Here is a 26,260-nt window from a genome sequence, read left to right as displayed (position 1 = left end):
GTCGTGCACGCGCTCAGGGCGCTTCATTCGGAAAATCGCGCTGATTTTCTCGGGATTAGCATTTATTCCTCGTTCGGAAACGAGAAAACCGAGTAACTTGCCTCCAGGCACTCCAAAGGTGCACTTGGATGGATTCAGCTTGATGTCGTATTTTCTCAGATTGGCAAAGGTTTCAGCAAGGTCAGCCAGCAGGTCAGAAACTTTGCGTGACTTGACCACGATATCATCCATGTAGGCCTCAACATTCCGACTGATCTGAGTGAGCAGGCACTTCTGAATCATGCGCATAAAAAGGTAGCACCAGCGTTTTTGAGGCCAAATGGCATGTTGATATAGCAGAAACACCAGAAAGGGGTGATGAAGGCAGTTTTTATTTCATCTAGTCTGTACAGTCGGATTTGATGGTACCCGGAGTATGCATCAAGAAAAGACAATCGCTCGCACCCCGAAGTGGAATCCACTATTTGGTCGATGCGGGGGAGCGGAAAATGATCTTTCGGGTAGGACCGGTTGATGTGTTTGAAATCGATACACATACGGAGTGACTTGTCCTTCTTGGGAACCATGACGACGTTGGCGAGCCACTCGGAGTGGTAAACTACATGTACAAACTCAGCTGCCAGGAGCCGAGCTACCTCCTCGACAATCGCCTTTCTCTTCTCTACAGCACAGCGACGGAGATGTTCCTTAACAGGTTTGGCGTTTGTACACCCTCTGTCGGACTTAATATTACAACTATCAAGTTTTAATACAAACTTAGTAAATTAAAATGTTGTCATAATGTATTCAATGGTGCTCTTGTTTGAAAGTTCTCGTCGCAACGAACACAAATATGCAAACAAAACTTAATTTGGATTTTCGATGACTGCATGCATGTGTGCCCTCGCCCATGCGTGCTGCTACCAATTTTCACATTCAGTCTACATTTTATCTACTATAAGGATGGTGAACGAAGTCTGTATAAATAGATAATACTCCCTATGTTCCATATTAGTTGTCGTTGATTTACTACACAGCTGTATTAAATCAGCGACAACTAATATGGAATGGAGGGAGTACAAGTCAAACTATAACCGTGTACACATATAGTTGACCCTAGCTGGAGCTGCAAGTAGATGCTAACGTGCACCATGGCCGGGCCGTACATGCACATGCAATAGTGCTAGCGACGGCAAGGGTATTTTCATTGACATTTAATAGCCAAGTAAAAAAGTCTAGTGGGCAAAGCTCAGCAGTGACAAACTAAGCGTTGCTGAAAACGATTGTTGTGCCGGTTGTTTTCCAACCTCCATTACATGTCAATGAAATTGACCAAAGCGAGCTTTTCAGCGTGTTAAGTAACAAGGTTGATGAAAAAGACCGGTAACCGCCATATATGAAGTTATCTATGCTATGACATCAGCTGTATCTAACGGCCTCAAGTAGAAAGAAAACTACGGTGAAAGGGAAACTTTCTGCGGAAAGAGGAGATATTAGCTAAGTTACAAATAAATCGTTGGCATGAATTAGTGCTTAGTTAAATAACTGATGTTTGCCTTTGCTTATGAAGGACCTGAATACGTTTCTTAATTATACCGGAACTTCTAAGTATGCCGTGATCACAAAGAGAGATGCATTCCCATTGAATATGTCATGGCCGCAAAGCAACATATGACTAGATGATAACTAACAGATTAATGTGAAAATTGGTTGCTAGTAATATATTTTAAGGAGATTTGGTTATATAGAACAATAATATTTGGACTAATAATGTGAACTGGAACTAAAAATACAAATAAACTGGACTAATATTATATAGAACAATAATATTTGGACTAATAGTATTTGATAACCGTATAGTTGTAAAATATTTTATATAAGTATAGCATAATACTCCTACATGGACGCATGTTGTGATATGTCTGCGTGCTAAGGAAGGTATTGAATCATATTTGATTATTATATATGATACCATAAGATATTGTCTACGTGATTGAGATTGTTGAGTGCATTACACGATTACTTTCCACTCCAGAGACGACTTCTTGGGTGTATTATATTTGACCCCCCTGAAAGATAGGAGCTGAAAGTTGCACTGCATTTTAGATACGTGTTGATTAGACAGGTGAGCTCTTTTACGTGGCACTTCAGCTTCTCCAAACCCATGTGAGAACACAAACACATCATAAGATACTCCTCTTGCACGTGCAGGAAGACTACGATACAACATCGATAAATATAATAATATTATGGGCTGAAAACAAGGGCTGATGATCTTAAGCGAAGTCCCATTAATTTGGCTTCAACTCAAGTGTGGAGATAGGGCATGCAGAAAGTTGCACTGCATTTTAGTCCTACAGATGTTGAAGGTGAAGAGAAAAATAGAGATGCCATTGATCGAAACAAAGATTATAAGGGTGTGTACAATGATGTTATCTTAGGGGTGTCACGTAAGATAAATGATGAATTGGAGGAGAGATGAAGCATAAGAAAAGGTTTGCCTTCTCTTAGTTAAGAGATAATCTCTTAGCAACAATATTTTTTGCAACATATATTTAGGGATATCTAGTTATCAAAGATAAGACTAAAAAATAACCCATTGTACACTGTTTATCGTATTCTCTAGACTACATGGTGGGCTTAAGATAAGACTACCTTATCAATCACTATACATGGCATAAAATTACAATTCTTCAGGGTGGCTGATAGACCCTGGAGCCCCCCTCACATACGGGCGACTCTAGGGCAACAAATCCTAGCTCCTCTAGCCCTATCCCTCCCTCTTGTCCTAGCTGCCAACTGAGAAGGTTGCCGGCGTCCCCTAATTGAGGCCGGTGAAGGTGGAAGTGCGGATTATGTTGCACTATGTCACTTCAGGGAGCTCCGGAGGCCGGGACCGCGGCCCTGGGTGCGAAGGTGACATCAACCTCTTCGGGTGGGGGGCATTGCAGGTGTTGGCTGGACCTTCAGGTCGCATGGGTGGCGGTTGGGCGGTGCTGGCTCCTCGCGGCGTGGTCTGCTCCAGCGGTTGCGCCATATCTGGATCCTGATGCTCTGTCTCGGCTCCATCTATCCTCGTCGGATCGGGCTGGCCAATGGGCGTGGTGGGAGAAGACCTAGGATGGGCGAAACCCTTGGTCGACCTCCCATCGACCTCGACACCGATGGTCTCCTACTGGTTCTATAGCTTTTGTTCTTTACCGAGGGAAATACTATCTGCTACTATACTACGTCACCCTTCCTCTTCGGAGAATCCCAACAATTATCACAAGTAGTAGTATCTCATATGTGAACTATCTTTTTTTCCTTTTCCCTTGGATGTGATGGATCTATGAGCCCCCTTGTTTGAATATTAGTTATCATGTTAGTGGTTTTGGATCTTATCCTACTTGTGTTTCCACTTTTAAATTCTGTCTCAATCTAATTTTCTCACGCTTTCTTTCTTAACTCCACCTCCAATTCACGAAGATGTGTCCACCCCTACGATTTGCCCTGTATCAGGGTACCGTCATTGTGTGGTGGAATGCTAACTGAAATTTGCTAACATGGGAGAGAACGTCAAAATGTTTTTCGTTTGGACTCGGTTCAACTATTCCTCGACGCCATACATTGATACTAGATATCGATAACAATAGCTCCAAAAGTAAGATTAGACCACAAGCCAAGCTCTACTTGATTTCCTTTGTAAGCAAAACAGATAGCTTCATCGTCACCGATACCCTAGCTATAGCTAGTTGCAGTTACATGAGGCGGGCGCGACTGTCGTCCGGTAGGGAAAGGAGTTGCCATACTGGAACGATACAGGAAAGCTGGGCTCAATGGATCCGCCACCATTGATGAGGCAGTCGTTAAAGATGAGGCAGTGAAACTTGTCTGGGTCGATGAAATCATTTGAGGCGAAGTCGCCGCATGCGACGTGGACGTAGCACACGGCTTAGTCGATCCAGGTGTTGGTGATCTCCACGCTGTAGGTTGGCATGCCACCGGCAATGCTCAACACGTTGTTCTGCGACACCTCCAGGAGCTCCTTTGAGCACTCCTCCAGCTCCAATGGCTCCGCCGCCACTCGACGACATGGAAGATGCATTGATCCTGAGCATCTTGCGGAACCGATGCTAATGCTATTGTAGCGAGGAAGATGCTGAAACTAGCAGAAAAAAAGTGAGAAAAGATGAAGAATTAGTATGATGTGAATCTATGCTTACTTACGTACTATAATACATTTGACTACCTTCACCAAAAGCTTGGAGCAGGAGCATATGGTGACGACGACCACATCCGCAACGTTTGAACGAACCCGAAAGAATGCCATGGCGCCTTGAAATCCAACCAGTCCGAGATCCGCATGGAAGGTGGAAGCATGGGCGTGGCCCTAGGGGCCTCCCCGTCTAGAACTGGATGTGGGACCAAACTACGACGTCAGCGAGCAGTCCTCACACAAATGAGTTGTCATTTCCAAGGCCGCAAGACAGCGGGCAGCGGGGGTCATGTGGCTAACCTCGACTGGGCAACATGTCTGCCATAAGGATCCTTCCGTGGAGCACAATCCAGGTAAAGAACTTGCATTTTGGTTCCACATGGGCTTCCCAAATCCTTGTCGGAGAGAACCTCGGGAAGATCCAGCGAACTGCGCCGCATAAGCCAAAGCTGCCATTGGGGTCAAACACCAGGAGATGGAGTTTTCCTGGTCCGGGGTTAGCACAACCTGGGAGGTAATAGAAGCAATCGCATTGAACTCTCGCATCTAAGTTGGGGACGCCAGGCGACCGATCTGATCCAATTCTCATCCTGGAGCTCCTTCATCATTGTCTCTACTTTCTGTTGGTGATCAATCTCAGGAGGCCTCTTCCACTCCAGTCGTCATGAAGGATTCCATGCTGTTGCCCAATGAGATGCTGGTGAAAGCCCTGAAGAGCGTCATATCCACCTCATCACAAGGTAGAGCGGACCCCCCCCCCCCCCCCCCCACTGTCAGCATGGGTCGTTCCACATGAGCCAAGGCCAGCGCAGTCGCAGTGCTCGGCCTAACCTCTAAAGGCCGGCGATTCCTAGTCCACCCAGGGCTTTAGGCCAGCACACCGGCTTCCAGTCGACCAGGGAGTGGCCGCTAGGCGCACATTCGGAGTCATCACCATACCAGATGAAATTGCGAGAGATCTTGTTGAGCTTCTGGTTAAGTGGGGAGGGGTATTGCTATGAGATGATGTGTTGGAGTAGCGCACAACATGGACTTAGCCAGGGAGACCCTTCCAGGTCGCGATAGGTTCTTTCCCTTCCAACCCAGTAACCTGCCCACTGCTTTGTCAAGGAGAGGTTGGAGGTCAACCCTCCTGAGCCACCTGGTATGCAGAGGGAGGCCCAAGTACTTGCCGGGGAAGGACGCGACGTTGACAGGGAAGCCCGAGAGGATGTCGGTAAGATCAATTACTTGGCAACGAATGGGGAACACCTCTGTCTTGGTCACGTTGATAATGAGGCGTGATGCTTCCCCAACATAGGCCAGGATCCTTGCGATGGCGTGAAGCTCCTCCTTGACCGGATTGACAAATATGCCAGCATCATTCGCATAGAGGGAAATCCTGCAGGAGGCTGAACGTGGCTTGATAGGCTTGAGGATCCCAGCCCGCCCGAAGCATAAGTTGGAGAGGATCGATGGCCAGGATGAAGAGCGTAGGAGATAGTGGGTCTCCTTGGCGCAGACCACGAGCGTGCGCGAATGGTGTTCCCAGATCCCCATTTAACAGAACACTGGAGGAAGACAATGCGAGGGTCATGCAAATCCAGCCCCACGAGCGCTGCCCGAAACCTAGCTGCTGGAGCACCTCCAGGAGGTAGGCCCAGTCCACTGGGTCGAAAGCCTTGGAGTTGTCAGGCTTAAGGGAGAGGTCAGGCATTGATGTGCGGTGTAAATCTTTAATCAAGTTCTGCACGTACAGGAAGTTCTCGTGGATGCACGGCTTCTGCACGAAAGCGCTCTGACACTTGGAGACCAGCATGGACAGCAGAGGGGCCAGCCAGTTAGCCAACAACTTCAAGAAGATCTTGGTGATGCTATGTATCAGACTGATTGGGTGGTAGTCCCAAATCCAAGAAGCGACGAACTTCTTAGGAAGGAGGATAATGTTGGTCGAGTTGATCAGACCATCGTAGTTGCCACGCAGATTTGCTAGCTGTTGAACGACAGCCACGACATCAAACTTGATGATCCCAGCAAGATTTGAAGAAGGCGCCGATGAAGCCGTCTGGCCTGGGAGCCTTGTCCCAGGGCAAGGAGAAAATCGCCTTTGTAGCACCTATTCGTATATTTCTTTCAACAAAGTTAACGTTTTATAGCACCTATTCCTACATTTCTTTCAACAAGGTTCCTGTAATGACGTGCAAGACATCAACTAGTTCATATCCATACTTGTTTATCACTTATATTCATTTTTATATATATTCTTAGTAGTTACTCCCTTCATTCCATAATATAAGAGTGTTTTTATATTACATTATTGTCAAAAACGCTCTTGTATTATGGGACAGGGAGTAGTATAGTAGACAGCAGATGCACGGAGCCTGACTTTTGAAGACGACGAAGACGCGGCAACCATACAGTTAGATGCATGCATGTGCAGGTAGTCACACACGTCGTTGGTATACTTATAGGAGTACTTAATTACTTACTCAGTAAGCTGCACGACACGGAATAGGAATGTCGTGCTGACTCTGCCAGTGCTGCTGCTGGTTACCACCTGGTCAAGTCAAAGATTCATTCTAGAACCTGTCCAGTTATATAAATCAAGGTGAGTCAAAATACGTATCTCGTCGATCGCGACGCCAGTCACTTAAAGGAGGTGCCTGGTCGTATATACATCACTCATCCGTAGTCTCCAGCTGGTCGTATACATACATACGAATACGTTTGGGTTGCAACTCTTGTACACGATCAGCGTACTAATTATCTTAATCGTGTATAATCTTATCATATACGTACGTAGCATGCCAACCTTGATAAGCTCAACTCGACAGATCATGTAATAGTAGTATCATTATAATTTTTAGAAACCAATAAGCTGTCAAGTCGCCGTTAATTACTTGCAAGTAATTCTCACTTTGGCTCTGTTGTTCAGAAAACACAGAAACTATACACACTAGCTCGCTAGATTCCAAAAGAAGAAACTCTTTGCACGGTTTCACACAGCGCTTTCACCTGTGTCCTCTAAATATTGGCCAATTGGTCCTCACCTAATTAACCTTTGTTTGGAGCTGTCATGAACCTCCAACAAAATACACCATCTTAGAATACTTTGGATATTAGGTCAGGAGTTGGGACAAGCCGTTGCTCAACAATCGCGTTATTAGTATATTTATATGTGACATAGAATTGATGTTATTAGATTTATATATTTCAAGATGCTTATTTATGGCCCTCTGTCTCAAACAGATGTGAGCGTCTAAGTAATATGGAAATGGAACTAAGGTAGAGCCACATAATCCTATGGAGCCAACCAGTTAAGGGCATCTCCAACGGCGGCCCGCAAATTTCCTCCCGGATCCGTCCACGGACAAGGGGACCAGTCCGCGGACACGGATACGGGAGGCAACCATCCAACGCTGTCCGCATACATTTTAACCCGCATTTGAACTAACCGGACGAAATTCATGCAAACCGGCCAATATTCATCAAAATTCGGATAGAAAATAGCACAAATCATCCATACATAGCATGCAAATTAAGTCTAGGAACACAATGTCTCAAATTCGACTAGATTAACCGAATGTCAAACAAGTTTTTGAGCAACGGATCATATTCTCCGACATATATTCCCCCTTCAGCTTCATCCAACAATGTGTGTACGTAAATGGCCGTCCCACTGTCCAGTGGCACTGCAGCGCGTGCGGGCTACATAATGTGTAGACCAACATTGAATGAACGAATCAATCAACAAGTTGGCAAGAGGAAGCAAAACTTCTGATCTCGTCGTCTACCGTGTGCAATGGCTACCTTGCCTCTAGCTGACGAACCACGTTACAAAATTTGGTGCACCTGTCTAGATAGTGTACTAGCGATATGATAACAACCTCATATTGCGTTCTTGAATGATGTACATGTCGTAAGGCGCAATGTGCTTTCGTGCGTGAAACGATTCATGCACTTGCTGCCAGAAGATCCCCCTCTGCTCCTGCGTATGAAATTTGTGGATACGGCGAACGATGCATTGTACAACAACTCATACTCCATGGTCGAGTAGCTCGCCATCCTTCGTACTCTAAAAAACATCACAACATTTGAAAATAAGTTCAATGTCACTTGATCGAACACCTGCCGAGCGTGGTGTCCACCATGGAGGTCGTCGACAAGGGGGCAAAGTGTACCTGGGTACAAATGGCTCTGAAGGGGAACGCGGCAGAAAACAAAAATTTTCCGACCTACGCACCAGCCCAGGACCACTATGGAGACTGCATACATGGTTTGATCTTTTTCGTTACCGACTCGTAGCGCGGCGGGAAGTAGAGTCGATGACGATCGGCGGTGCAGATCCCCGCAACTAGGATTTACAACCTCCCAACCGCGAGGATGTATACCCTCATCTGCTCCTCAGACAGCCCTCCAGGAGGCGGTCGAACAGTCCCCCGGACGGTGTCGCGGGCAGCCCTTCGGGAGGACCTTCGAAACTCGAACGGTCACTCGGACAGCCCTTCGGGAGGCACTCACGAACTAAGACCGAAACTACGATCTCTCTACAGAGTTGCACACATACGGTGTCATCTATCCGGCAGGGCTTCGCCGTCCAGAACTAGTTCCTGCCGGAACCCAGACAGCCTTACGGCTCTACGAAACTCTTTTCGTGGGAGGGAGAGAAGAAGCCAGATAATGCATGGCATGTGTATGAGAGCAAGGAATGAGTGTGGAGGGCTTCCCCTCCACCTCTATTTATAGGAAATCCCAAGGGGGTAGGGTAGTTTCACAAAAAACACAAAATGCACATGAATGAAGTCCTTCCACAAGGACCTAGGAGTGAAACCAAGGAACAAGAGGGTCCCCAAGGGGGGATACCCCATGTGGCCGGCCACACCCCCATGAGGGGCCCAAAAAATGGCTCCTATCCATCCATGTCATCCCCAAGATCTTTTGGAGCAAAGCCCCAAAAGGTGGCTTTCCATAAAGTAACCATAAAGCTGATTTTCACTATTCACGACGACATTTTTCAGCGTCTGATCGAACTGAAAATATTTATGTGGGCTAAGAACATTTCCAGTACCCACTAAAATGATTTTCAACGCGTTCCGAAACAATTCCGGTTTTAGTGATTTTCATCTGCGAAACGCATCTGAAGTGGCTCCGGCAGCTCCGGAACATTTCCGGTTTTTATCTCAGAAAATTCCAAAAAGCTTCCAGAATGATTCTGGCATCCTCCAAGAATTATCAGGCATGTGCCGAAACCAATTTGACTTAATGGTGTATCCCGAAACAACTTTTTAGTATCATCGAAACTTATCCGATGACCTCTCTCTGCGGTACGACTCCGCTGTCCGAAACTTTTCGGTGTCCGAAACTTTTTCGGTGATTTTCTCTCAGACTCCCTGTCTAGTATTCAGCAGATAGATGACCCTTAAGCGTGTGACCCTATAGGTTCGGTGAAGTATAGAAATGACCCGGAACCCCTTCCGATCAATGATCAACATCGGAGCCGTGGACACCCATATTGACCCCTATACCCACACGAATAAATATTCGAGTGAACCTCCAGTTGTCGTGTGCTATTCCTGTTGCTTCGCGATATGTTACAAATACCCGAGGTGAGACATGTTGGCATTCCCGTGGATCAACAACTTGTCCACTATGCTAGTTACCTCGTTACCGGTATTGTTCTCTTTTCTCGTTATCGTGTTCCGGCATCCCCGTGATCAAATCACAAAGTGTCTGGCCAGACGATGATGGATACCGTAACACCGAGAGGGCCCAGAGATATCTCTCCATCGTCGGAGGAGCAAATCCCAATCTTGAGCTATCAAGTTACTTGACACACTTTTCCATGAACCCGTAAGCCGCCGTAATAGCCGCCCATTTACGGATGACGTTTAACAAACCCCAAAGTTCATGAAGCAAGCATGAAGAAACTCGATACTCTCATGGTCTAAGGAATCATGCAAACGTTAACCATCTCTTTGTTATGTACCAATAAACTTGTGACGAATGTATCTCATAGCATAACATCAATTCGGGTCGATTCAACACAAATGTCCTTCCTGACATTGTGCCCTCAAAGTTGCTTGGCATAGACATGCCCATGATTGGGAAAACATAATCATCATGCAACACTTGAGCTAGTCTTAGAGGCATGACTAGGAATACATTTTATCGTTTATTATTCCACACGTGCATATGGGTTCTCCCCAGAGCCTTTATGGATATACGGGCTCGGGAACCACAGCAGTTATAGCATGGAACATAAACATAATTATGAACAGGGAGATAATCAATAACATTTATTATTGCCTCTAGGGCATATCTCCTACAGACTCCCACTTGCACTAGAGACAATAATCTAGCTTATGCTAATGCACTTCACACCTGTGGCACACCGGTGTAAATATGCTTCACTTGTGGTATAGCCTGATGTCCAATGGATCTGACGACTTCAGTTCCGTGTGTATCTTTGCATGTCCTCGCGTTTTCACAAAATTCATATTTTGTGTGGACTTGGCTTTGTATGTATGTGAATCACAGGTCGAACCTGGATTCCTCAGATTGAGTTATGGAGCAACTACCTGCAGTAGTGTCCCATTGTCAAAAGTCATCTTGGAACTATACTAAGTTCATGAATGAACTATATGATTCAACATCTTCTTTGTCGCTTCTAAAGCGTCAACATACTTAGCCCTTGTTATAGAATTTGCCACAGTAACTAGTTTGAACAAATTCCAACTAACTGTGCCACCACATTGTGTGTTACACAAAACCATTAATTTAAATCGAAAATCGCATGGAGAAAAGATGAAGACTGTATCGATGTAACATTTTACAACGAACTCTTCATGATCTCTGCTTGCGAGAAAACCATGTCATCAGTACTTACTCTAGTACTCTGTGACATCTTTCACTGTTGTCCCATGATCAGTAATTTGATCACTTTGGTATCCATACTCGCAACACCTTGGGAGTATCGGACATATCTGGTTGTTTTACATACCATGGAATACATGATTAATCCAAACACAAAAGTGTGTGGAATCTGCATCATGTATTTTACTCATCAGTGTTTTGGGACACCGAGTCTTGCAAAAACTCTTTCCATGTGACTTTGGCAAGAATCACTCCTTGGCGTTTTAAATGCTAAAAGGTTTTAGCATCTTGTCAATATGTATTCATTGCTTAGCCCCATTAGGTAAATCTATCTCCATAGATCATCATGCCTAATATTGAGGCTATTTAGCCTAAGCACTTCATCGAAAAACTATTTTCAAATGAAGTCCTAATTTGTGTCAAGAAATTTATTTCCAATTATCAATGTGCCAAGCACATAAGGTTTTTAGAAATATTATTACGCTCCCACTTACTTTCTTGAATTACAAGCATCTTCGTTACCCATTGATGAAGTCAAAACCCCTTTGACCATTTCATCAAAACACGAAGATTCCAACTCCATTTTGCTCTCTTCTGTCCATTGCTGGAACTCTGAAGTTTGCATACCTACTAGCATCCTCTGGATCGACAAATTACTTTGGACTGTATCGTATACAAGTCCTAGCTTTCATTTCCATCAGATGGAAATCCTTTTATCATCCATGTTTCATATCTCATGATTGAAATATGTATTAATTGCTAGTTCAACCCGAACCGACTTTAAGCATCGCTACGATGAAAACAACCTCATCGTAGTCAACTCTTGAACTTGTTATTTCAACAAGTCGAGCTTTATGGATAAAATATTTTCATCCGTATCAGTTTTAAGTTCCATAAATATTCATTAGACTCTAAGTCTTCCGAAAGGTGTATCAAGGTTTTAATCTTGAATCAGTTATATGGAAACTAACTCGGGTTGTATTGGCATTTAGCCAATTCTGGAGTCAGGGCCCATCAACGCTTCCTTGTGTATCGTAGGTATAATGTTGTCTAACAACAATATCTCGTTTGCGCACCTGAGAGGTTTGCACGAGCCTTGCCTACGTGGTTCAGATGCAAGTTCGACCGAAGTTCATACATTTTATTGTAGAGACTTCCATATCAGTCGCAGTAGGAAACTCTGGAATTACTTCCAAGGTCTCTTTCCTTTGATCTGATGAAGATACTGTTTATCTCGTCGAGTTGCACTATTCTCCCACTCACCTTTTAGAAAGAACCATTCTCTTTAAAAGCATACCGTTCTTTGTGGCAAACCTATTTGCCTCGGTATAGTGAGGGAGGAATACCCAATGACTTGGGATAACCTACAAAGTAGCACTTGTCTGATTTGGAATAGGTTTGTAACCTTTTACACAAGCCCCATATTCCAAATGTTAAGAAAAGATACAACATGGTTGGGCGTACCATATCATGGCTTCATTTCAACAGACCCGATGTAGCTCTTTTCAGTGTAAAAGCCGCAGTCTCTAAAGCATCACTTTAAAAAGGATAATGGCAAATTTATTTATGTCATCTTTGACCTTACCATGTCATAAATGGTTAGATTACATCTTGACGGACTTTTCACTTGCAGTGGTGTTCCGGGAGGTGCAAGTTATGAAACCCCTTTCACAACTCATCAGACATTCGCTAAACATGTAACTCAAATATTCCTTTGTGCAATCAAATTGCAGAAAGATAATTTTCTTGTTACAATAACTTCTACTTCATTTTTGAGAACCTTTCGAATGATTTCAAAAGATCCAGACTTACGTCTCATCAAGTAAATATCCATATATCTACTTGAGTCATTTCTGAAGATAAATAAATCCACCACTAACAACACTTATCGGACTACACACATCAAATGTATGATCACTAATAAGTTTGTTGTTCGTTCCTTATGGCCTGTGAACGGTATTTTAGTCACTTCACTTTTCAGAGAAAAGTTGCAAGTGTCAGATGATTCAAAATCAAAAAGACTTCAAAATCCATCATAATGGAATTTTCCATGCGGGTTTCTCCAATGTGACCAAATGTAGTGCCACACTTGTGTGGTATTCTTTCAGTCTTGCGACATTTAGCGTCAGGGTTATGGATGTATCATATTACCCTCAATATTCATAACACACGTCCCATCGATGATGGAAGTATGGCCCTTATGTTATTCATAATACTTAACAACAATTGTTGTTTTTATGAACAACTCTTTTGCAACAAACATTGTGCAATGGGCTAGAGTGTATGAAACTCTAAAATGAATTATGAAAGTAAACCCAGAGGTATTGTATTATTATCAATATTCATAACATACATCTCATTCATAATGAAAGTATGGCCCTTGTGTTATTCATAACATCAAACATAAAAGGTTCTCTTATGAACAACCTTCTTGCAAGATACCTTATGCAATGGGCGAGAGTTTGTAAAACTCTAAATGAATTATGAAAATAAATACAGACGGCAATACACCGATGGAAGGTATAGTAACATTTACTATGTTCCCTGTGTATACCTTAACCTCATTTCTGGCTAGTCTTTTTAGGCCATAGTAGCTCTTACAGTGATTCGCAATTGAATGCAATCGAGCGGGTATCTTTGTGATTAACTCACAATACCCAAGAATTAGTGATTAACATGTTTAACCATAATTCCCAAGAACTATATCTTTGACCAGCCTACTATACATCAAAAACTTGTATGACATTCATACATGAGCTGGATATTCCAGTCATCTTTCTTTCTGCCTTTATACTTCTAACAGTTTAACTTTTAGTATTTCTCCTACTCGCAAAAGAAGCACCCAACTTAAGAGTGGCGTTAGCCCCGGACTTCCTAGGCGTGTAAGTCATACTAACACCCTTTGGACACTTCCTTTCTCTTTAAGTTGTTGTTTTATTCACCTTTCATTATATGACAGACGTTCTTCTGGATCCCTTTCCCAACAGTCAAATGCATAGTAAACACTTTTACTAATACTTGCAAACAAACATTGCTTTGTTTGTATCTGAAAATAATTTCCAGTTCCATGAATATCATATAACTATCCCAACTTTCGAAGTTTGGGTTTCATGAAAGCAAACATATTCCACTTGACCGTAACAGAATTCTAGCTTTTGGATCAAAGGACGAGACTCACATGATCCATGGCATTAGCGGGAGGATACGGAAAGCATGCGATAGGACAAAGTCCTTCTCGGCACTTTTGAGGACAATCCTCATATTACGGTACCAATTGTAAAGTTTTAACCAGATATTTAACAGCTATTCAATTTTAACAGGGAAGGTGGAAACGCGAGCCATTATTCTACAATTATTTTGCATATAACACTTAGACAATGTTCATAATTAATTGCACTAAGAATTAAACATGTTAATTCAACAGTCGCTCCCACTCAAATCAATATCTCTCAAAATTGATTGTGAGTGATACAAGACCCACATTTCAATTGTTCGCCATTGGTGTAACACCACTGATGACGAAAAATCTCAACCGGTAGGCCAACTTGCCAATCACATCTCTATGTGACTCTTGTTCATCTTTCGATGTGTGTGTTCCGAGCTCATGACGGTCATGCCTGAACGTCAAGACAACCAAGTGATCTTGCTGCGAGGTCTCAACTCACCCGCCTCACACTTCTCTAATCGTTCGTACCCGTGTGACACGGCACACCCCGAAAAGATAGGTGCCGTGACGGTGCTACACTTGGGAGAACACTAACTACTTGGTATTTTTGTGAGAGATCACCCTAATAAAAAGCGACTACCGCGCAATCAAGAAGGGTGCATCATAAGGGATAAACATCTCAGGCAATTCATAATAGCATGATATGGTATAGCCCTTTCTAACGGAGAAGTCTTTCATTTCTTCGTCTTCGGCATTCGCGTCGGTGTTCACCTTCGCGAAGATTGCCACCACCTTGTCGTTGCACCAGATAATATTGCTATCTCTATAGCTAACAAAATAATGCATTACAACAAGGTTGACACGCAGGTCATTAAAGTGCAATCATATGGCTTCAACCATCATGCCGAATCATGACACGCAGGTCATGTTAATCAAATTACATCATATAGTCATCTCATACATAATCGAATTAGTATGAGCACTGCTATACCACATCATATGCACATCCTGCAAAACCAAGTTAGACGCCTCTAATCGGTTTATGCAAAATTTATTTTACGTGGCTTCTAAGGTTTTGACTTAAACCGCAGCGACCAACGTTTTATCATCAAGTATGATTATTCAAGTTGCTAGATTAACATCTCGGGGTGTATGAAACACGAGATAATTAAATCTCGAGCCCCATACTAAACTTCGTCATACGCATGACCCCCGTGCAGATAATATCTACAATGCCCTTTCATCTGCGAATTTCATCTTTCTTTTGACTACGGCAGAACCCAAAGAACTGATAGCACTTTCATGATCAATCAGGATCACGGATTGCCAGAACTTTGTCAAATTCCACCATGCTGTCTCGAGATTGAGCAAACGCAAATTCTAGGTAAGCAACAAGAACGTCGGGTAACAAATTTCATCTGTCACCCGCATAAATAATTTTCAGCAATAGATCTCATCTACTACCTAATTATATTATGCAATACCCATACATCTCCATGTATTCTAGATCGAAACCTGCATCTACGCATAGCACGGCTCTTGATGCCACTGAAGGGGAACGCGACAGAAAACAAAAAATTTCTGACCTACGCACCAGCCCAGGACCACTATGGAGACTGCATACATGGTTTGATCTTTTTTGTTACCGACTCGTAGCGCAGCGGGAAGTAGAGTCGATGACGATCGGCGGTGCAGATCCCCGCAGCTAGGATTTACAACCTCCCAACCGCGAGGATGTATACCCTCATCTGCTCCTCAGACAGCCCTCCAGGAGGCGGTCGAACAGTCCCCCGGACGGTGTCGCGGGCAGCCCTTCGGGAGGACCTTCGAAACTCGAACGGTCACTTGGACAGCCCATCGGGAGGCACTCACGAACTAAGACCGAAATTACGATATCTCTACAGAGTTGCACACATACGGTGTCATCTATCCGGCAGGGCTTCGCCGTCCAGAACTAGTTCCTGCCGGAACCCAGACAGCCTTACGGCTCTACGAAACTCTTTTCGTGGGAGGGAGAGAAGAAGCCAGATAATGCATGGCATGTGTACGAGAGCAAGGAATGAGTGTGGAGGGCTTCCCCTCCACCTCTATTTATAGGAAATCCCAAGGGGGTAGGGTAGTTTCACAAAAAACCCAAAATGCACATGAATGAAGTCCTTCCACAAGGACCTAGGAGTGAAACCAAGGAACAAGAGGGTCCCCAAGGGGGGATACCCCATGTGGCCGGCCACACCCCCATGAGGGGCCCAAAAAATGGCTCCTATCCATCCATGTCATCCCCAAGATCTTTTGGAGCAAAGCCCCAAAAGGTGGCTTTCCATAAAGTAACCATAAAGCTGATTTTCACTATTCACGACGACATTTTTCAGCGTCTGATCGAACTGAAAATATTTATGTGGGCTAAGAACATTTCCAGTACCCACTAAAATGATTTTCAACGCGTTCCTAAACAATTCCGGTTTTAGTGATTTTCATCTGCGAAACGCATCTGAAGTGGCTCCGGCAGCTCCGGAACATTTCCGGTTTTTATCTCAGAAAATTCCAAAAAGCTTCCAGAATGATTCTGGCATCCTCCAAGAATTATCAGGCATGTGCCGAAACCAATTTGACTTAATGGTGTATCCCGAAACAACTTTTCGGTATCATCGAAACTTATCCGATGACCTCTCTCTGCGGTACGACTCCGCTGTCCGAAACTTTTCGGTGTCCAAAACTTTTTCGGTGATTTTCTCTCAGACTCCCTGTCTAGTATTCAGCAGATAGATGACCCTTAAGCGTGTGACCCTATAGGTTCGGTGAAGTATAGAAATGACCCGGAACCCCTTCCGATCAATGATCAACATCGGAGCCGTGGACACCCATATTGACCCCTATACCCACACGAATAAATATTCGAGTGAACCTCCAGTTGTCGTGTGCTATTCCTGTTGCTTCGCGATATGTTACAAATACCCGAGGTGAGACATGTTGGCATTCCCGTGGATCAACAACTTGTCTACTATGCTAGTTACCTCGTTACCGGTATTGTTCTCTTTTCTCGTTATCGTGTTCCGGCATCCCCGTGATCAAATCACAAAGTGTCTGGCCAGACGATGATGGATACCGTAACACCGAGAGGGCCCAGAGATATCTCTCCATCGTCGGAGGAGCAAATCCCAATCTTGAGCTATCAAGTTACTTGACACACTTTTCCATGAACCCGTAAGCCGCCGTAATAGCCGCCCATTTACGAATGACGTTTAACAAACCCCAAAGTTCATGAAGCAAGCATGAAGAAACTCGATACTCTCATGGTCTAAGGAATCATGCAAACGTTAACCATCTCTTTGTTATGTACCAATAAACTTGTGACGAATGTATCTCATAGCATAACATCAATTCGGGTCGATTCAACACAAATGTCCTTCCTGACATTGTGCCCTCAAAGTTGCTTGGCATAGACATGCCCATGATTGGGAAAACATAATCATCATGCAACACTTGAGCTAGTCTTAGAGGCATGACTAGGAATACATTTTATCGTTTATTATTCCACACGTGCATATGGGTTCTCCCCAGAGCCTTTATGGATATACGGGCTCGGGAACCACAGCAGTTATAGCATGGAACATAAACATAATTATGAACAGGGAGATAATCAATAACATTTATTATTGCCTCTAGGGCATATCTCCTACAGGCTCCAGGGTGCATAGCGCCGTCGTAAAGGAGAGCATGCGCATCGGTGCTGATTGTGAACGTCCGACAATGCCTCTGTGGTGGCCGACGTACGGCGGCGGCGGCTGCAGAGGTGAAGGGTGCGGATGCAAAGTAAGGGGGAGAAGGGGCGTAACGAAAGGAAATGGGACCGGGAGAGGCGATTGGGTGGCCCGGAGGTGTCAGAGTTCTACGTGGTTGTTGTCCGGACTCCCGCAAAGCCCCCCCCCCCCATGTTTGTCTCCAATTTGCGGGAGAAAACACATCCAGACCGCCCTGCTGACCGATACAGGCCTGCGTTGGATTGCTTCCGCGGTCCGGACAGTGCGGTCTGGACGGATGTGGGCGATTTTTGGGTCGCCGTTGGAGATGCCCTAACAAGGAACGGCATGAACACTATCGTGCATGTTTATTTAAAAAAACGAATGCGTTTTTGTTTAAATTAGCTACTCCCACCTTTCATCTATAGAAGAACAATCTTTAAAATCACGAATAATAGGACACATTCTCTTCCTCTATGTTTCTCAAGAGAAATTGAATAGTTTTTCAATCATCAAACATTCATTCAAAATGCTTCTCTTTTATAGGAAAAAAACTCATCCACTGCATGTCTTAGTTGTTCTCCATTTATTGGCATGTCTAGCATTAACTACCAAGGGTGTCATGCCCTAAAACTTCCATTAACCATGAAAGCACCTTTCTCACGCTCGAGCTCAAATGCTCCTAGTATTAAAAATAAAATCAAAAAATAGAAAAATATTTCAAATTTTATGTTTTTTGGGAATATTTTAAGAAATGTTTGGAGTGCTTGCAAAGTTTCATCATGTAATCACATTGGTGAAAGTCGTGAAAAAAACAATCAGAGCTCCAAAATGCGTTTGAAAGTAACATTTTCGGAGCATCAATTTTTTTTCTTGCCACTACTTCCACGAATCTGATTACATCATGAAACTTTGCAACCACCCGAAAAAATCCTTAATGTTTATCACCACTTTATTGAATTTACCATCTGTGACCGGATTAAATGCGTTCGAAAGTACCTTTTTTTTTTGAATTTACCATTCATCCATGAGGAGATACTCCACGTCCTACTTTTCTTTTACTTGGTACATTTGAAACGGTTGAGAGGGGCCTAAGGTTGGTCATAGTGGGAAATATACCAGTATCATGCATATGATGATGTGTGAAATATGCACATACCTAAGATATGAGAAAATGTCCAATGGAAACCAAATTGTTGCGTACAACAGCTCCAGGAAAATCGTATTTACATGTTTTTTATACCAATTTACATGTTTGTATAGCATGACATTCCCATCATAATGGACTTCGTTTTATAACCTGTTAAAGCTCAAACGTATTTTTCACAAGTAACCATGATAACTTCAACCAAACAGGCAAACAGCCCTGATAAGTTCAACGAGACAGATGGACGATCTTACTAATTAAGAAACAGAAGAGGTCAAACATATGACTGATGCTGTGCGTTAATTTCAGCATACGACAGAGAACGTGTCAAACTGAAGTAAGGTCCGTGCATGCTATAAATACATGTATCCTTCTAACCTCTTGAGCACCCAACCATTACAACCTAGAGACTTAGCTACCTAGCTCTTGCCTCTTCCGTCCGCGGTGCAGCTCTGAAGAGAGCTAAGTACCAAGGAAGAAGAAGGCTTCGAGCCTCAACAAAAAAGGATATGGAAATGGAGATCGGTTCGACGGGCGCCACAGCAGCATCCACCAACTTCTCGCTGCCGGTGGACTCTGAGCACAAGGCCAAGTCCATCAAAATCTTCTCCTTCGGCAACCCACACATGCGTGCCTTCCACCTTGGATGGATGTCCTTCTTCACCTGCGTTGTATCCACCTTCGCCGCCGCACCGCTCATCCCCATCATCCGCGACAACCTCAACCTCACCAAGGCTGATATAGGCAACGCCGGTGTTGCCTCGGTGTCTGGTGCCATCTTCTCAAGGCTGGCCATGGGCGCCATCTGCGACCTTCTTGGCCCGCGCTACGGCGGTGCTTTCCTCATCATGCTTTCTGCACCAGCGGTGTTCTGCATGTCCGTCGTCGATAGTCCCGCCGGATACATCATCGTACGCTTCCTCATCGGCGTCTCACTTGCCACCTTTGTGTCGTGCCAGTATTGGATCAGCACCATGTTCAATAGCAAGATCATCGGGACAGTCGGCGGCTTAACGGCGGGGTGGGGAGACATGGGTGGAGGTGCCACACAGCTCATCATGCCTTTCGTCTTCGATGCCATCAAGGCATGTGGTGCGACTCGTTTCACCGCTTGGCGCATCGCCTACTTTGTGCCAGGAATGATGTTGGTGGTGATGGGCTTGCTCGTGCTCACCTTGGGACAGGACCTTCCCGATGGCAACCTGAGGAACCTCCAAAAAAATGGTGACATGAACAAGGACAAGTTCTCCAAGGTTCTCCGTGGAGCCGTCACCAACTATCGAACCTGGATCTTTGTCTTCATCTATGGCTACTGCATGGGCGTCGAGCTCACCTCAAACAACGTGATTGCCGGGTACTACTACGATAGTTTCTACCTCGACCTTCGAAAAGCAGGTATCATTGCCGCCTGCTTTGGCTTGGCCAATATCTTTGCACGCCCCATGGGCGGGTACCTCTCCGACCTTGGTGCTCGCTACTTTGGCATGCGTGCCCGACTCTGGAACATTTGGATCCTCCAGACTGCTGGTGGAGTCTTCTGCCTTTGTCTCGGTCGTGCATCCACCCTTCCCACCTCCATAGCATGCATGGTCCTGTACTCCATCTGCGTCGAGGCTGCATGCGGCGCCGTCTATGGTGTCATCCCCTTCGTCTCCCGACGCTCCCTCGGGCTCGTCTCCGGCATGACCGGTGCAGGTGGCAATGTGGGTGGCGGGCTCACACAGCTCCTCTTCTTCACTTCGTCGCAGTACACCACCGGCAAAGGACTCCAATACATGGGCATCATGATCATGGCATGCACGCTCCCCGTCATTCTCGTGCACTTCCCACAGTGGGGCTCCATGCTTGTCCCTCCCAGCATGGACGCCACCGAGGAGGAGTACTATGCCGCCGAGTGGACGGAGGAGGAGAAGGGCAAGGGTCTCCACATGGCCGGACTCAAGTTCGCTGAGAACAGCATATCTGAGCGTGGCAGACGCAATGCCATCCTCGCCGTACCTGCTACCCCACCCAACAGCACGCCACAACACGTGTAATACGTTAGTATCTTCTTACCTCAATGTATACAGTGCGCGTATACATATATACATACGTACCCATCAAGGTGGGGCACCCCATTTTGCCGGTGTGGTTTCCCCGACCACCTGCTTTTTGGGCGCTTATCTAGGCCTTAGTCAATAGTACCTGGGGCTTGTATCATGTTATGCAAATGAGCAATATGAGAATATGCATCGTTTCTTATACCTTGCATATATCTCCTTAATTTCATTGTACTTTCTGAGACAATATTTGTATTTCCCGAGATGGCTTACCATGTGATTAATTTCATTGTGCCTTGCATACATACCATGTGATTGATTTCATTGTACTTGTAAGGGCTTGTAATATGTTACGAGAAAGATCAATATGAGATGATAGGTCAATGGCGTATTCTAGCACAATGGATCGGCACGTACGAACTTCTTGCACGCCAAAGTAAAAACGCGTTCATGACTCCACGAGTCTCTACCTTACGCATGCAAGCGTACGGAAGTACGGTGCGCTTGTGTACTTATTCTAGCGTGATGCGAACTTGGGTACTTCTTCCACACCAAAGTACAGAACCGTTCAAAGAGGGGCTCTATCAACAACAACGATGGCGGTGCTATGCAGGCATGAAAGCGTACGGAGTACTATAATATTATGGGTGATCTATAGCCTAACCTCTCAACAGCGACATGGCACTTGCATTTTCTCTAACCAAGTCAATAAAGTAGTTGTGCTCAAGGGAAAAAAGTGTCAAGTTTGCCAAAAGAACAGGAGAAACAAAATTCAAACGAGTCGGTGGTCCGAATTTCTACCTTTAGATACATTCAGCACGCAAAGAGTTTGACCTGCGAGAGCACGGGTCGATCGACACGTGGTTCACACAGACATGACCGTTTACTAGCTATTTTGACGACGAAGACATGACTGGATCTAAACGCCGTCGGTCCAAGATTCTTAACCTTGGGCAGCTGTTTAAATTTTATGTTTACAAGCTTTTCGTCCTCCTTCAGTATATTGTATGATTTTATGCTATGCACTAATATACACACTTTCAGTGGTGGACTGATCTATATGTAGTTTGTACATGTTCATGCGTGCTCTAGGCAGCTTCTAAGATCTCTACTATTAAAGGAGAATCGAACGTCGTGATGGTTCAACCTCCTCCTTCCCACCTCCCTCGAGAGATCCCGCATAGAAAAAATCGCAGGAGAATCCACGTTGACAACCAACCACCTCGCACCCCCTTACGATTCCCAATTTTCTTGTATAGTAAAAAGAAAAGGAAAAACAAAAAGCACCCACGAGGCCACGACCACGACACACGTACCCCGCCCCGAACTCTCGTCACCACCCAAACTACTCATCGCTCCTCCCACCCCATCTCTCGCGAGAAATATCCCCTACCGTCGTCCAGATCGGAGATCACATCGGTTCTCCTCCACCATGCGCCCGCCTCCCCCCACGGTCGTGGCCCGACTCATCCTTCTCTTTGCTCACCGCGCCGGCGCAGGCGCTCACGCCTTCTTAGCGCTCATGCGCCGCCCACGGATAGACGATGGCTTCAGCCGCGTCAACGAGGTCGAGGAGTCCCTGACCCAGCCCTTGCCCTCACCTTCATCGGATGCCTCACCCGTCTCCATGGGGTCGGGTACTCTTTCCCTCCCCTACCCTGCCCTCCCCTAGCGGTGGCTGACACACTGTTCTCGTCTATCTCCCGGGGATGCCCTGCCCTCCCCTGGCGTGCTGGGGACTGATGACCGTGGGGAATTTGATCTTGTGGCGCCCGTCGAACGTCGAGAGGTTGGCACAGCCCCGCCACACACTTGTCCCCCCTCATTAGGATCCTCAATTTCTCATCTAAAAGGTCCTGTCTGCGTGCGCATGCCTCTGGTTTCATCCATGAATTAATCTTATCTTGAAGTGTGGTGATCATGCATGTTTGTTTGTGTTCTCAAGGCATTCAACCTCTGCTTTCGCTTCATGTGCAGGTTTATGTGGATGGAACTACCACCATATCTACCCAGCGTTTTGGTTTGGTCTTGTGATGCTGCCGCACATTGTCTTTCATGTTCCTACTATTTGCCTTTTAGTTTTGACTTGTGATCCCGACGCACATTTTCTTTCTACAACTGTGATATTTCCCTCCTTCATTGATGAATGCAACTGCATGAATGGGACAGCGAAGCCGCTGTCATGAAAATTGCAGAATGATGACAGAGATACAAAGGCGTGAAATAAAAGGCAAATGTGAAGCTCTTGCATCAATCCTCAGACTGCTTCCTGCAAAATTTCCCGCATAACTACAACATGGTAGTCTTGAAGTAAATACTATTTTTGATATTTTCTATGTGTTTTTAGCACAGTAGATAGTTAAGATTGTTTTTCGTCTCAAGTTCAAGATGAGGGCGACAAATTAAGAAAACAGTTTGGTGAGATAGAGTGGCAGGTTTGCTAGAATCACTGTAGCTTCTTCAGTCGCAAACTTTTGCTCATGCCTATGACATTTTCTGGGATTTTTTTTGAGGAAACTATTTTGTTTACACCATCCTATTGACATGTCTATGGCAGCAGTGAAACATAAACGAACACTTCTAGGCTAGATATTATTAAGGTGTACATACATTGATCCTTTACATGGATCTTGCCATCTTTATTTGCCAGTCATTTGAACTATTTGAGAAACTTGAAGGCAAGCTCAAGGAAATACATCATTACCTTTTAGTTTTATTCTTGAGTTGTTGGAATCAATCTGGAAAACATCTTCCTATTGTAGACACAATATTTACTGATTTGTAGTCTTATACTCTGTTTGACACATTACAGAAATACTGAGATTATGCTTATGCCACTGTGCTGATAGAGATTGGCTACTTAATAGTATGGAGAGGACAAGATCGAAAAGGATGGTGATATAAGGAAAGCGGGGAGTGGAAGAGGAAGAAAGTTGGGATGACAATTATAAATAGGTTAGTACTTTGAATCTTTATGCACTGAGGTATTCTTTGTGGTAGAAACAAGTGTTTTAAAAGGCTCATGATTTTGGCGAAACTATATGATGTATGTGTGTTCCTTCACATGGACAAGTATGAAAGGGTACCCATTATGAAATCATAGATCAGTGATGTATCATTTCTTTGTCTTTCATATTGCATATATGGCTCACATGGCCGCACTCTGCAGAATATCGAGTTTGATGATGATGACGATGATTGGAACCAAGAGGAGGAACCAAGTAAGTTTCATTTGATTTTCTGTTCATATGGCGGCTACTGTGACCAGATATGTAAAGTCTGGATTGGTTTACTTACTTTCTTGTATGTTCTATACTTATAGTTTTTCAGTACTTGCTTCTTGTTGCCTCTCAGTGTATCATTAAATAATCAGTTGACCAGTGTTGACAATGGTGCATCGATCCTATTTAGTTCTGGTTCTGTATGCCTCCCCAGCTACAGCTTATACCCAAAAAATATTAGCATACAAATTGATATCGGCTGTGGGAGACTCGGCTACGCCGATAATGCCTCCAATGTGGTGAGTAAATAGCATAAAACTACTACTTTACAGGCTATGGTTCCAAAAAACTACCGGTTTTTAATTTTTCTCAGATAACTACCAAACGAGGGGTCGGCTGTTTCAAAAAACCCAAACGCTGAGTGCTTATCAATTGATTGTGATTATGAAAGGTGGGCCCCATGCGTAAGAGCTCTAATTGTTTGACCATTTGTTTGACCGTTAGGTGTGGGCCTGCACACAAATTTAAGAAAGCAATCTGGTCCCTGCTTTTTTTGCAAAAAGCAATCGGGTCCCTGCTCTCAGACCAGGATCCATTGGTGCTCTTCTCGCTCCCGAGCTGGACCTCGTGGCTCCGCCTCCGGCCGGTGAGCCGCCCGCCGCCGGCGCTCACCGGGGCTCAACCCTGGCCGTTGCCCCGCCTCACCTCCTTCTCTCCTACCTCTCTACGCCCGCCGCCTAGCTGTGCTGCACGACACCGCCGGGCCAGTGGCTGCCTCTACGCCGGCTCCCCATGGCGGGCTCAGGCCGTCGCGAGCCGCGCGCCATGGCTAGGGGCTCGGGCCGTCGCCAGCCGCGCCATGGCCAGTGGCTCAGGCCGCCACCAGTCGCGCGCCATGGCTAGGAGCGTGCCGACGAGCAAGGGCCGCCGCCAGCCGCGCCATGGCCAGGGGCTCGGGCCGCCACCAGCCGCGCGCCATGGCCAGGAGCTCCTCCACCTAGCCCGTCGCCCGACTAGAGAAGCCCGCCGTCGCGACGAGGAACGCGGTGGCCGAGCCGCCGCCTTTCGCTTGGCCGGCGATCTGGCCGCCGGCGAGCTACCGGCGCAGTTCTTGATTGCTTTTTCCAGAAAATATCAGGGACCCGATTGCTTTTTCCAGAAAACATCAGGGACCCGATTGCTTTTTTTAAAAAGATATAGGGACCTGATTGCTTTTTTTAAAACTTACATAGATACTGATATGTGGGTCCTACATGTAAGGCAACAGTCAAACAAACGGTCAAACAAACGGTTCTCTTATGTGCGGGTCCCACCTGTCATAATCATGATCAAGCACTCAGCGTTTTGGGTTTTTTGAAACAGCCGACCCCTCGTTTGGTAGTTATCTGAGAAAAATTAAAAACCGGTAGTTTTTTGGAACCATAGCCTGTAAAGTAGTAGTTTTATGCTATTTACTCCAATGTGGTGGTTGTCATGGTGGACGCCACCATGTCAACTTTAGCTCATCTGGGCGTAGCCGGAGCGATTTCCTTCGCAGTTCAAGTCCGGGAAGCTTTTTATGTGCATGCATGTAATCTCGTTTTGCTCGGTCCCTAGCATTATTAATTATATTTTTCAGCCAATAACAACCATGTAATGTGTGCATGTCCATGTCTTGGTGTAATTCTCGGTTAGTTAGATCTGACTGATGCATGTGCTTCGTGGGATGCCACGAATCCAGTGCAAGCAGCGTCGCTGTGGCTGGGTTCAGGTGGACATGGGATGGTTCATCCGATATACCTACTCACTAGCTACTTTCTCTCTTTTTCAGTAGTATTTTAAACGACAATACTTGACCATATAAATAAGAGAAAAAAACCAGAAAAGGCTGCAAGATTTTTACGCAATGCAAATCACTTATCTGCGTGCTCACATGTGTGTA

The 26,260-nt window shown here is 45.0% G+C and overlaps 1 protein-coding gene, 1 long non-coding RNA gene and 1 pseudogene across 2 annotated transcripts; 2 read left to right on the top strand and 1 right to left on the bottom strand.

The window, feature by feature from the left end:
• Nucleotides 1–3,709: 3,709 nt before the first annotated feature.
• Nucleotides 3,710–4,291, bottom strand: LOC109785037 (TPD1 protein homolog 1B-like; annotated as a pseudogene).
• Nucleotides 4,292–19,447: 15,156 nt separating this feature from the next.
• Nucleotides 19,448–22,889, top strand: LOC109785029 (high-affinity nitrate transporter 2.1-like). Its single transcript, XM_020343639.4, has one exon. It carries the CDS (start codon nucleotides 19,589–19,591, stop codon nucleotides 21,113–21,115), a length of 1,527 nt encoding a protein of 508 aa, XP_020199228.1. The 5' UTR covers nucleotides 19,448–19,588; the 3' UTR covers nucleotides 21,116–22,889.
• Nucleotides 22,890–23,126: 237 nt separating this feature from the next.
• LOC109785031 (uncharacterized) lies at nucleotides 23,127–24,564 on the top strand. The gene is made up of 3 exons (XR_002237968.4): nucleotides 23,127–23,428; nucleotides 23,968–24,073; nucleotides 24,288–24,564. It is a non-coding gene; the product is annotated as an uncharacterized lncRNA (long non-coding RNA).
• Nucleotides 24,565–26,260: the final 1,696 nt, after the last annotated feature.

Source organism: Aegilops tauschii, chromosome 6, assembly GCF_002575655.3.
Source record: "Aegilops tauschii subsp. strangulata cultivar AL8/78 chromosome 6, Aet v6.0, whole genome shotgun sequence".
NCBI classification, from domain to species: Eukaryota; Viridiplantae; Streptophyta; class Magnoliopsida; order Poales; family Poaceae; genus Aegilops; species Aegilops tauschii.
Note: the sequence above shows the minus strand (reverse complement) of the source record. Positions and strands in the feature narration are given on the sequence as shown.

Excerpts from the sequence above, each read along its gene's own strand:
- LOC109785029 (XM_020343639.4), top strand. The coding sequence starts at position 19,589 with ATGGAAATGGAGATCGGTTCGACGGGCGCCACAGCAGCATCCACCAAC.